The sequence below is a fragment of the Solanum pennellii genome, chromosome 3 (assembly GCF_001406875.1).
Source record: "Solanum pennellii chromosome 3, SPENNV200".
Lineage (NCBI taxonomy): Eukaryota > Viridiplantae > Streptophyta > Magnoliopsida > Solanales > Solanaceae > Solanum > Solanum pennellii.
The window spans coordinates 752165-764704 of record NC_028639.1 but is presented as its reverse complement, the minus strand read 5'-3'; the positions used below and the strand labels follow the sequence as shown (position 1 = coordinate 764704).

The 12540-nt window shown below is 29.4% G+C and overlaps 2 protein-coding genes across 2 annotated transcripts; both read right to left on the bottom strand.

Moving 5' to 3' along the window:
* Positions 1–1099: 1099 nt before the first annotated feature.
* On the bottom strand, positions 1100–2098 carry LOC107013085 (cytosolic sulfotransferase 12-like). The gene has a single exon (XM_015213072.1). The coding sequence runs from the start codon at positions 2096–2098 to the stop codon at positions 1100–1102; it is 999 nt and encodes a 332-aa protein (XP_015068558.1).
* A 3980-nt stretch (positions 2099–6078) lies between these two features.
* Positions 6079–7758, bottom strand: LOC107013846. The gene is made up of 3 exons (XM_015213725.2): positions 7606–7758; positions 7056–7163; positions 6079–6548 (listed from the first exon to the last, which is right to left on the bottom strand). Exons 1-3 carry the CDS (start codon positions 7684–7686, stop codon positions 6288–6290), a joined length of 450 nt encoding a protein of 149 aa, XP_015069211.1. The 5' UTR covers positions 7687–7758; the 3' UTR covers positions 6079–6287.
* Positions 7759–12540: the final 4782 nt, after the last annotated feature.

The window sequence follows — 12540 nt, the reverse complement described above, 5'->3', positions numbered from 1 at the left end:
GACGTCTTTCTGATTTAAAGTAACAAAAAGGAATCTTTCACTATGTTTTTGGACAAGTGTGTTTATATCAACAAAGGTGATTAATCTGGATATGATATATCGATACATTGAGTGATGTATCGAGACATGTATGTCTTGTATCAATCATGATATAATATTTGGACACTCAATAGGCTTATTGGTGAGGGGGTATATTGAAGCCATTTGGCCTCTCATAAGTAGGTAAAGACCCTTTAACAAAGAGTAGCCACAATACATGGCCTTCTTTTCTTCAGCATATCCAAATGAATTATGCCAAACAAGGGACTATATATATATATATATATATATATAAATCCCTTGCCTTTCTTCATTTCCACATATCAACAATATAAAGTTCTTTTTATAAATGATGATAGTCGTATCAATATATAATACTCTATCTCAATTAATTCTCATGTGATCCAAATTTTTTATTAGTTCGTCCAAAAAAAAAATGTCTTATCAAGAAAATTTCGGGAATTAATGATTAATTGGAGAGCAAGAATCGCAGGTTATTCTCCTCTGGCAAGAAAACTATGGTTATGCATAAATTATTTCTTGCCAAGGGAGAATTGCCCTACGTTTCTTTATTTTCCATAATATATAATATTTCATAGAGGGATTTTTACTTTAGTCGTTTTTATAATTTAAAATTTTCTCACATGATTTTTGATGTTAGAGATGGTGAAATATAATCTCTATATATCTGAGAAACTTCGGCCTGATGACATGACCCGAAATAAAAAAGAAAAAAACTATTCCATGTTTTGTTTAAATATTAGCTAATTTCGAAATTGTTTTATTCTATCAATTATATTAAAATGACGAGGTTACTATTCCATGTAAAATGTGAGATAAAATAATTTTATGACATATCCCGAGGTTATTATCTCATGTAAAAGGTGAAAAAAAAATTTCATGACATTTCTTTAGAATAAGAAATCTAAACAGGAATAAGTACAAGCAAGGGGGGCTAGACCTTACCTTACCAATCCTAATAAGATAATGAACTACTCCAACATTGAATTTCAAAATAAATAATTGCAGTCGATTGAGATTAGATCATATTAATGCCTAATCAAGTATATAAAAACTTTAATCCAGATCCATGAAACTTTTCTTCTGTGATACGATTGAGTTTTTCACTCATCTCCACGGTAAAATAATTCTTCCAATCTCCAATTTCTCCTTTACGAAAGAACGTTTTATTTCCCTCTCCAGTTGACAACTTCTCATTTGTATTCACCTCCAAATTGCTTAAATTCTCAAAGCTGCACATTTTTAATATTTCATCCACAACTCCACACTTTTCTTCCTCTATAGAAAATTGACATTTTAAGAATTCAGCCAATCGTTTAAGTTGAATTTTTTGATTCTCTTTCATTTCTTCATACATCAAGAAAAGTACTTTGTTGGGATTTTCTACGCTTTGTTTCCAATAATCCAACACGTGATCCCAAAACGGACCATAAATGCTTACCCCCTTGCAAAAAAGATCAAACATTTCTTCAATTGAATTAGTATCTTTGTGATCAAGTCTTAAATTGTTTGAAAAATGCCACATAGAAATAAAAGTGTCCCTAGGATTCCTACACAAGTAAACAAGTTTGGTTTCTGAATCCTGAATAGATTTTGGCAATGAAGCAAAGGGCACATGAGTTGCCAAAAGTCTAGGTGAAGCAAAAGATGAAAAATCAGGGACTCGACCATCAACATAGAGTGTATGTTCCAAGAATGGAACAAGAATATGAGGATTCTTGACAAGCAAAGGATGATTTTGTTCAAAAACAGAATGTTTCGTTCGATTCACTAGCGCAAATAAAAGTGATTTTAACCAAGTGGTTCCTGATTTTGGAGTTGTAACAAGGATGATATCGGTGTCTTGAGCTTGAAATTGTTGTTGACATGCAATCACACCTTGGATCAATCTTGGTGATGTCCAAAATCCTTGGTATTTGTAGATATATGATCCAATCCATCCCTTTTCTTTTGGTAGGGTAGAGAGCAATTCCTTACACTCTTCACTTAGGCTATCCTCTTGTAAATATTTGGGAGGAGAAGTTTGGGGTGTTGTCATGGTTTTGAGAATTGAGTGCTTTCTTCTAGTTATATTATACTTATATAGATATCAAAGTAAGTAGATTATCTTTCATTTTCATTTAAACCTGTAATTAAAATTAATTTTTTTGTAAAAAAAAAAAAAGTGAAATAACTTTCCTAGTCATAAAGATTATCCGCTTTCTCTTATGTCCAAAATTATATACATACAGAGATAATTAATTCCATTATCATTTAAATTATTTTATCCTCTTTCTCTTATGTCCAAAATTATATATATACAGAGATAATTAATGCCATTATCATTTAAATTATTTTATCCTCTTTCTCTTATATCCAAAATTATATATATACAGAGATAATTAATGCCATTACCATTTAAATTATTTTATCCTCTTTCTCTTATGTCCAAAATTATATATATACAGAAATAATTAATGCCATTATCATTTAAATAATTTAAGTCACCTATTAGTGAAAAATGAAAAAATAAATGATTTTTCTAGTCATATGAGTATCACATCACCTTGAATTATATAGATAATCTAAGGTTTTTCCAAAGAAAGTGATGATAATGAATAAGTCATTTTATTTTTAAAGTTATCACTTAGAATTAAGTTATGGTATTTCAAGTTAACTTAATCAAAATAAAGTATATCTTTATTAATTTATGAAAACAAAAAATCGAATAAGCTAATGGATTATGTTGACCAAGAAAAAGGTATGAGGCACTTCTGAATCCTCTGGGTTGTGGTTCTAGCATGATCACTTTTATCAATTTATATCTGCCTTAATAAATAACCTGCCCATGACTGACTTAAAATATTGTTGAATTGTACTAGTCTTAACTAAGACGCGATGTTGCGACCTTAGCTTCTATATACACTTATAAGGATAGATGCGTAAACGCGACCTCTCCTTGTGTATCACACCTAAATTTGAGTCTACTTGTTTGTTGAATCAAAGATTATATTTTGAAGAAGATTTAGATCAAGATGCATAAACGTGACCTTGCCACTTAATTAATTGTGACGCAAATTTGTGACCTTAGTCGAGACAAAAGATTACGAGCCTTGTTGATCACTACCTGTGAGAAAAATGTCATCGACATATAAAAGAAGGTAGATATTATTTTCATATGTGTGACGAATGAATAAAGAGGTATCATAGGCACTACCACGTAACCCCTTTAGAGCACAATATAGTGCTGAAACAAGCGAAAAATATATGTAACAAAACTGCGGATATTCTAGTGAATCGATTAATGAAGTAAAAAAGAATAGTAAAATTGCTTTAACAACTTTGAAAGCCTAAATCCATTTTTACATGTATAAAATTGTTTGCATTGTATTATCCATATGATCATGATAATGAGCAAACAAGCACTATTCAAAGAAGGAAGCAGAAAACTCTTTTCGTTAGGCTCGTAAAAAGAAATACTTCTTATTTCAGTTATATGACATTTTTTTCTTATTAGTTCATTTCTAAACAGAATGATACATTTTTGTATTTTGAAAAAGCATATTCAACTAATCGCCCTTCAAGATGTGCCATGTGTTTAATGACATATAATAACGTATTTCGAGAAAATTAAACAAAAGTTTTTTTTTTTTTTTTTACCTTTGTTGCAAACTTTGAATAGGAGTAATATTGTATGAATGATTTACGGGGCAAATCTTCTTTGGCAATAAATGACCAAATTTGCACCAAATAATAGTGAAATTATTTGCCAAAGAAGATTAGCCCAGTAATGCATCCACACATAACTTGAAGTCTCACTTGACCAATTGATTTGATGTTGTGTATTTCTAATACTAAATGAAACTCTTTTATAGCAAAGAGGAAAAAGTAAGTATTCTTTTATTGGAGTATATTTCAATGCATATGCTATGTGGAAGAAATTGGAATAATATTGCAAAATCTATTTATGTACCTTGTCCATATTTCAGTTTATGTGATATTCTTTTTTTATCTATAACGAAAGATACGCTTCTAATTTGAAAATAATTAACCATGCACTTATCTTTTTATCCTTAATGAGAAGTTATAGAACAATTTCAAAAGTATAGCCACATAAATGCTATGACATGTTTCAGACTACAAATTTCACAAAAAATAAATCATTTCTTTGGATGTGGCCCTTTCCCGAGTCCTGCTAAATGCAAAATGTTTTGTGTATCAAAGTGATTTTGTTTTTTTGGTTTAATCAGATGAATAGAGTCGTTCCATTTAACTTTAGAAAAAAGAGGTTCAATCCTGAATCCGTCTCTAGCTTGTTAACATATAAATTATTCCTTGACCTAATTAATTAGAAGTAAAGGTGAATTTAGAAGGACTATTTGAAGAGAATTGATGTCAACATTAACAAATCATTGTGACACTTATGAATTAGCAACAACAACTAGCAGCATAATATCACAAAAGGGAAAAAGAGTGAGATCTCTAAAGTTTTTGACCATGATTCCATGAAAATAATAAATTATGTTGTGGGAATCTCTTGTTGTTGAATAGTCTCAACTCTTAATAGCATTTGTTGGCATATAGCTTTTCTTGTACCTTGTCATAGGATATCCTATTAAGGTGCCATGAACTCATTCAACTCTCCATATGCTAGAGATTGGATTAACGGTGCTAAATTTAGTTAGTCGATAAAAATATAATTCGTTCAATCTGTAGGCGCGAGTTGGTTGAGCTAGCATATATTTGTTGAGGCTAGTTTGGGTATAACCAAATTTGTCCATATAAAGTTTAAGTAAATTTGGATAGTATATGTAGGTCCATATTGACTTATTGGTTGAATGACATATATCTATGTAGTCTATATTTACTTCAACATCTTTTCAATGAAGAGAAAGAATAAATCAAGTAACTAAAGTGACAATAATGAAGTAATGATGGAGTTATATGTTAAATCAAGAAATTAAAGAGACAATAATGAAGTAATGATGGAGTTATATGTTAAATCAAGAAATTAAAGAGACAATAATGAAGTAATGATGGAGTTATATGTTAAATCAAGAAATTAATGAGACAATTGATTTTGAATTAAACATATAAATACAACTGAAACTCTACCTCTACTCCTAATTAAATGTAAAAGACACGCCAACATGTGTTGTGGTGCAGTAGTGAAACTGTTTCACCCTTAATCAGAAGTCTCAAGTTTGAGTCCTATGTATAAAGAAAATCATGTTGGGAGCGCCAGTCCCAAATGAATCATGCAATTCGCGATCTAAATTTAATCGAAATTCTAATGTAGACTTCGAATATCGAATAGTAAAAATAATATAAAATGTAAAGACTCTTTTAACAAGGAGAATATATAGCCACAACATCACATTATGACATTTTTCTTTTTTCTTTTTGCTTTTTCTTCAGCATATCCCAAATGAATTATGCCAATATCAAATGACTATAAATGTTGGTGATCAAATTAGAAACTACTCAAAAGAATTTGAAGAATTGGAGAGGACAAGAAACGCAGGGTATTCTCCTTTAGCAAGATTGCTATAGATTGCTTTATGCATGAATTAAATTCTTTCTTGCCAAGGGAGAATTGCCCTGCGTTTCTTCATTTCCACAAAAGTTTAATTCATCTGGTGTCTGATATTTATATGATGATTCAATTAAATTTTAATTCTTTCTTTGTGGGATTCATTTTTAAGGGCAATGTTTTTAGCATGAGTTTTTTTAATGGCATGTTTATATAGAGTCAAAAACTTAAACAAATGATATATTTTAACTATTTCTCAAACTCAACTAAAAAGTTGGATAGATAACACTTATGCTTTTGATTTTTCATGTGGTATTTAATATCTGCATTGAAGCTCGATTAATTGAAATTTATGTTATGTAGTGCTCAATGTTGAAAGTGCTTCCCATCAAAAACTTTTTCATTTAGAAAATTCGAAAATAAAAAATCTTTAATTAAAAAAGAAACAACTCTATCTGCTTCCTCTCATCTTTTTGTAGTGATAATTAATTAACACTAATTAGTTGTAATGCAAACAAGAAAATTAAAAGAGATCAACACTTCACATTTTGTCTTTTCTCTTTCACTTTCATACCTTATGGGCTAACAAAAAGAAAGTGATATTTTTTTTACCTTGATTACATGAACAACTAGCTAAAAGGACAGTAATAATAATAAAATTAAAGGGGGACAAAACTTAGAACTACATCAATTCTTCCCAAAAGGAGACTATTTATTACTTGAAATTTTCAAAACTTTGCTTGTGGATAGCCATTTGAAGTGCTCTATTCAAAGCTCTTACATCCAAAGTAGCTTCATTTTCAGCTTCCACAATAGCTTCCATCCCAAAGAAGTACCTACTTGTAACCCTAGCTTGAACAACAATTAGTTTCATATCTTCAAATGCCTCCAAAATTGATACTAGCACATCTTTTCCCTTTTTGCATGTCACTTTCACCAAAAATCTTGTCCCAATAAGCTTTTCCACTTTCACTTCCTACAACAATGATAAATAATAATAATAACTACGGCTCAGTTCCAAATAATTTTTTGACTAGCTATATGGGACCACTACTAACCCTCATTAAAAACAAATTGATCATCGCGAATCTGTCGTTTAATAGTTCATAGTAGCTCATATAGCTAACAAAATTTTAACATAATCCATCGCTAACATGTGATAAATTTTGTTATTTCGCTACATAATTTAAGGGTCGTTACTTCGTGTTGTTGTTTGTCGTACTTTTTTCGTCCGTTAAAATATACCTCTTTTTTTTACAACTCTTTCATTTTAACCACACATGACATGCTTAACAACGTCACGAGATTAAAAAACATTTTTTGTTCATTTTAAATATTTTAGAACTATATAATTCAAAAAAACAATATGATTTTTACTTTCTTAAACTACGTATCAAGTAAAAAGTATACTCAGAAATTAAAACACACACACACATATATATATATATATATATATATATAGAGAGAGAGAGAGAGAGAGTACTTGGACATGATTTAAGAGTTGTTGATACTCTCTTTGAATGGCTTCTAGCTGGAGTCTAAGCTTGATGATATAAAGGAAAGCATCCAAGATAATAGAGTTCTTTTTCACCTTCACAATAAAATAAAATAAAATAAATAAATTTGGTAGTTGCTTTACTATTTATATTTTGAAACTTCAATTAAAAGTGACTAGAGGTAAAGAAATGAACTCCATCCATTTCATTTTCAAGTGACATTATTTATTTATTAATTTGAGAATAATTTAATTTTAAACAAACATGCATTCGTGTACATATTCTTCAAATATTTTAAACAGAATTCTAATAATTTAAGTATTACAAATCAACATATAGCTAACGACTATTCAACTCCCAAAGAAATAATTAACAACTTTACATAAAAATAGAACCAAGGTAAGAGTATATAATAGGCTAGCTTTTGTCGTAAAAAAGATAAATATATGTATTACAAACTACGTCACGTAAATTAAAACACAATATATATATATATATATATATAAAACTAAAGTAAAGAAGAAAATGATGATTTACTGATTTGGAGTTTGTAAGTGTTCGTAAAAGGTGAAGCTTGCTACGCATTGCCATTTTAGTTTGCACTCTTCTTGATGCCATTTCTCTCTCTACTTTTCTATTTCTCTCTCTTACTCTCTTTATTAATGGTTTTGTTTGATGTGAAGAATGAATAAAGAAGAGGTTTTTATAGAAGGAATGATGTAGTACGTGATCGGTATGACCATCAAAGAATGTGGTGCAATGAACGAGGTTGTTCGTCTCTTAATTAACCAGATGACTCAAGTTTAATTTGAGCCTTGAATATGAATTGTAGTAGGATAGTCGGAATCCTTTCATTTTTGATTAAAGATTACGAGTTTGAACGCATGAAAAGTTAAAAAAAATGTTGGGAGTGTTGCCTTTAGAAATAGGTTTTATAATGTGCGAGTTTGGATTTAATCAGACTCTAATACAAATATTGACATCGAGCAAAATACAAAAAAAAACATGTATGTCATAAAATCACGCATGAATTGTGGTGGAATAATTTGGAAATGTCTGAGAATGAAAAAAAATCTTGGTATAGAAGTGTTATCTCTAAAAATAAATCCTACGAATTTAAAATTTAATCAAATTTTAATATAAATATTAATCGTCGATTGGAAACCAGCCCCAATAGGTGATCACGGAATGTCAAGTTATTTGCTGACATACTTCCCTTTTTCTATCTCTAGGTTGTCATTCTCTCTTTTAAGTAAACTTTCGTTGATTAATGTGAAAATATTTGATTAAATATATTTTAATTATATTATGATAAAATAAAAGAATATTTAAAAATATTATGATAAAATGTTACGTTGATTTGTTGTAAAGACATAATATGTGTCTGTTAATCATTTTATAGATATTTTTCTTAATTATTCGATCTTTTTTTTTCTCTAATATTTTGTTCAGAATGAAAGTTAAATGAGAGTCCAAAATTGTACAGTCACTGGCAATTTGCCTTATAACATGGAATCAGCTGAAAAGGACTGATAGCAATGACAAATGCCATGTAACAAGACAACCCTTCTTAATGCAGGTTAGGTTAGATTAGGACCTTCAACTTTATTTTAAGTCGAAGTTCGATTAATTTAAATTCGCACGAGAATAGTATTTGGAGATAAGAATTTATTTCCTTATTAAAATTAAATGCAATATGAGCTTTTGAAATTGAAATAAATTTGGCAGGGATGGGTCATATAATACTAGGATGAGCAAAATGTACTCCTGAAAATTCAAATTCGAGACCTTTAATATCTAAGAATAAACAAATAGTTATCACTTCATCATAGTTATTGATGGTTAATTAGTCGTTATTTATATGACCAGTGATTTTAATTTAAAAAAACAACGCTAAAAATCAATAAATACTTATTCACGCGTGATATTCACGACGATAATAATTTATTGTGTCTATTTTCTAAGTGTCTAACACCCCCCACCCGTAGTCTCATCCTTTCCATTCCCACACCTTTACACCTACCACGACATTATAATATTAGCTTAAATTAGTACTTTCTTTATCTTAATTTATGCGATATTTTTTTTCCAAAAATCAAACGATTTAAGTTTGACTAAAAATTTTTGCATGGAATATTTAAAAAAAATTGAAATGAAATTTATATATTTGTAAACTACGTAGAACGTACGATAAATCAAAATAATTAAAAGATATATAAAAATTTTACGATCAAATATAGACGTAGAGAGTACTAACTATCTATTACAACACACCTCAAGGCTAACTAGACCAAGTGTAAGTAGCTTATAGTTTAAATAGAAAACTCGAAAAAAAGAACTTTTAAGTTTGTCTATTATTGTCATCTCATTTTTATATTATTTATATAATTCTAACCAGCTACCGAAGAATTTCGGACTTTGCATTAGATGTAGGAATAGGAGTAGGGAATGGAATTTGGGAATAATGTGGGAAGTATATGGAATTTAAATTAAAGTGATGGATGTATGTCAAATTTGTGAGTCAGTCAGCATTAGATTTGCAGTACTAGTCATCACGAGACCAATCAATTAGCTAATTTCACCCAATGACTCAACTTCCCTTTGTCTAAATTTGTCAGACTTGTAGCTCACATGCCCTGCCAACTAAAGCTCTATCTGTTTTATTCCATCTTCTTTCCACTTATATCTTCTTGGTATTAAAAAAAAAAATCTTTACTTTTTCGATAGCCGCTTCAAAATTTAAAGTTTATAGTCAAATATATAAATATTTAGTGAAGTTTTTAATATATAAGATAGTAGTTATTAAAACTTACCCTAGCTCTGTTCAACATGAGCAAAAGCTATCGAGTTTATGTGAACTTAGACGTTACTTGACAGATCCACCCCTGTCTAGGATATTTGTTTCATGTCCTTCTTATCTTTTTTGTTTCTTCATTTATCTCGATTTAAGTGATGGTATTTGATCGTAGACATAGTTTAAGGAAAAAGAATATTTTGAAATTTGTGATTTTAAAATATTCTATATATATTTATGCGGCTATAAATGAGATTATTAAGGATAAAATAAGGAGTTTAAAGTTAAAGTGTATCTGAATACATAAAAATATCTCCATTTGGTGACAAATTTAAAATATATACTACATACTCCTAGCTTATAAAATACATGCTCCAATATTTGCAAACTCCTAAACTATTAGACTTTCATATATCTAAGTTACCAACACAATTTTGGTTTCCTAATCAGGGTTTTGGTATTCGTTTTGGATTCGATTAATTCTTTGTATTATAGGACCTTTTAGGAAGCAAAATATTCGATATACACCAAAGGCGACTTATTTCCATGACACCATACACGAGATTTTGATTCAGAACTCAATAAGCAAAAACTGTTATATACTTCAAAGCTTACTAATACGTCATAACTCTGAAGTTAAACATGCTTAGGAAAGAATATTACTAGATGTGTTAACCCTGAGAAGTTCTCGTGTTGCATCCCTCCTTTTATGCTTTGTATCTTTTTTTTAGCCAACAAAACGATCTATCCCTCTTTATCTTTGTGGTAGAAATAAAATATGTGTATATCGTATCTTTCCGAAATCTCTATCACTTAATGAGACTAGACTATGTTGTTGTTGTTGTCTATACCAATAAAGATGGTATGTAAGTCTCTTAAATAATTTAAACTATGGAACAAAAATAGTAGTGTCCACAATTGTCCTTTTATTTCTTTGTCTTTCATTCATTCCCTTTAGATAGAAAAAGCCAAACAGACAGAACCTTACTTAGTTGATAGCAATTAGTGACAAGACATGTCTTTTCCTTTTTCATTCTTTTTTCTTATTCACAGGCGTGCATATATATCATCTGAGAATTTAAAAGAAAAATACATACAAAAAAGCAAAAACAAAATGGAAAATTGGATTTTAGTAGTTACATATTTCCTTAAATCACTCTTTTTAGCTTTGTTTTTTTGTGGTGTACATATATTGCTATTATAATCTCTTTTATAAGAGTAGCCCAGAGTCCTTTTCTGTCTACTCATTTCTTGATAGTACTTCAGTCTGTTCTATGCTATGTAGCCTTAGCTTGTCTCCTTCTCCTTGACATGTCTTTCTCCCTCCACTTTCCTTTTCTTCGGAGACGGATTCAGGATTTGAATAATATTGTATCCGTTTCAATTTTTTTGTTTTATTTTTTACTTGACACAATTTTAAGAAAATAACAAGACGTTCAAGTCTTGTGATCATAAATTAAAGATGTTTAGAATGTACCAAAATATCTTTTAATCTTATGATATTAAACATGTTAGGTGGAACGTTGAAATAAAAGAGTTGTCCAAAAAGAAAGGAGATATTCTTTTTAAACGAACTAAAAAGGAACGTAAGACAAACAAATTGAAATGAAGGAAGTTTTATAGATTATAATTCAGGATCGATCTTATCAAAACCTATTCTATTTAAACAAGTTCGAAAATATATTATTTGTACTTATTTAGTAAATCTTTAATCATATATAAAAGGTCCGAGCAAAATTTAATTACTGGATTCAGATGAACCAATAATTTTAGCCTTTGAAATCCATACTTGTTCCTTCTCAACCAAAATTTTAGCCTTAGCTTGTCTCCTTTTCATGTCTTTCTCCTTCATTTCCCTATCTTGTAGACGAATTCAAAATTTGAATATTATGTATTTTAGTTCGAGATTTTATCACAATTTATTTTATTTATCAAGTTCACAATATGTTATATATCTATACTTATATACACAAAAAAATAAATGTATACATATATATATATATATATATATATGTAAAGTAGGAGCGAAATTTAATTACTGTATTCATATGAACCATATAAATGAAACATTCAACCAAAAAAAATAACCTTAGCTTGTCTCCTTAATTCTCCTTGACATGTCATTCCCCCTAATAATTGGTTAACATAATCATGAAATTGGCTAGTTTTTGTAAAAGATGCGGGCAAAATTTTGTGATGGAAAAGTCTTTCAAAAAAGTATTCGTGAGTTAACTAGCACACAATTGTACAAAATTTAGAAAAAATAAGAAAAAATGTAACATTACTCGTTGCATATTCATTAATGATGTGTATCCTTTAGCATTTCAGTGTTATGAAATAGAAATTCAAGATTTTAAACATTTGTCATTTGTTAGTCCATTTATTTTTTGAAAATAAATCGACTGGCTTTGTTAGCCACAAAAATTGGCTAGAACAGGTCTAGAGACCAGTACTAATTGCATTTTCATTAATGACATCTCTTTTTTCAGCTTTTCAGTGTCATTGTAATAAGAATTTAAAATTTTAAGTATTTTCGTGTGTGTTTTAGAATTTTTTTTCAACAAACAAATGCTTGAAATAGAGGTGTTCTGGTGGTCCAAGTTCAATCTCCAAATAGATTTGATAACCTACAAAGATGAGGACATGTTTGTGGAAAGTGAAGAAGAGGATATGTTGGA

Excerpts from the sequence above, each read along its gene's own strand:
- LOC107013846 (XM_015213725.2), bottom strand. The coding sequence starts at position 7,686 with ATGGCATCAAGAAGAGTGCAAACTAAAATGGCAATGCGTAGCAAGCTT. Across the intron at positions 7,164-7,605 it reads CACTTACAAACTCCAAATCA|GTGAAAAAGAACTCTATTAT; the intron begins GTAAATCATCAT and ends TTTATTGTGAAG. Across the intron at positions 6,549-7,055 it reads AACTCTTAAATCATGTCCAA|GAAGTGAAAGTGGAAAAGCT; the intron begins GTACTCTCTCTC and ends TCATTGTTGTAG.
- LOC107013085 (XM_015213072.1), bottom strand. The coding sequence starts at position 2,098 with ATGACAACACCCCAAACTTCTCCTCCCAAATATTTACAAGAGGATAGC.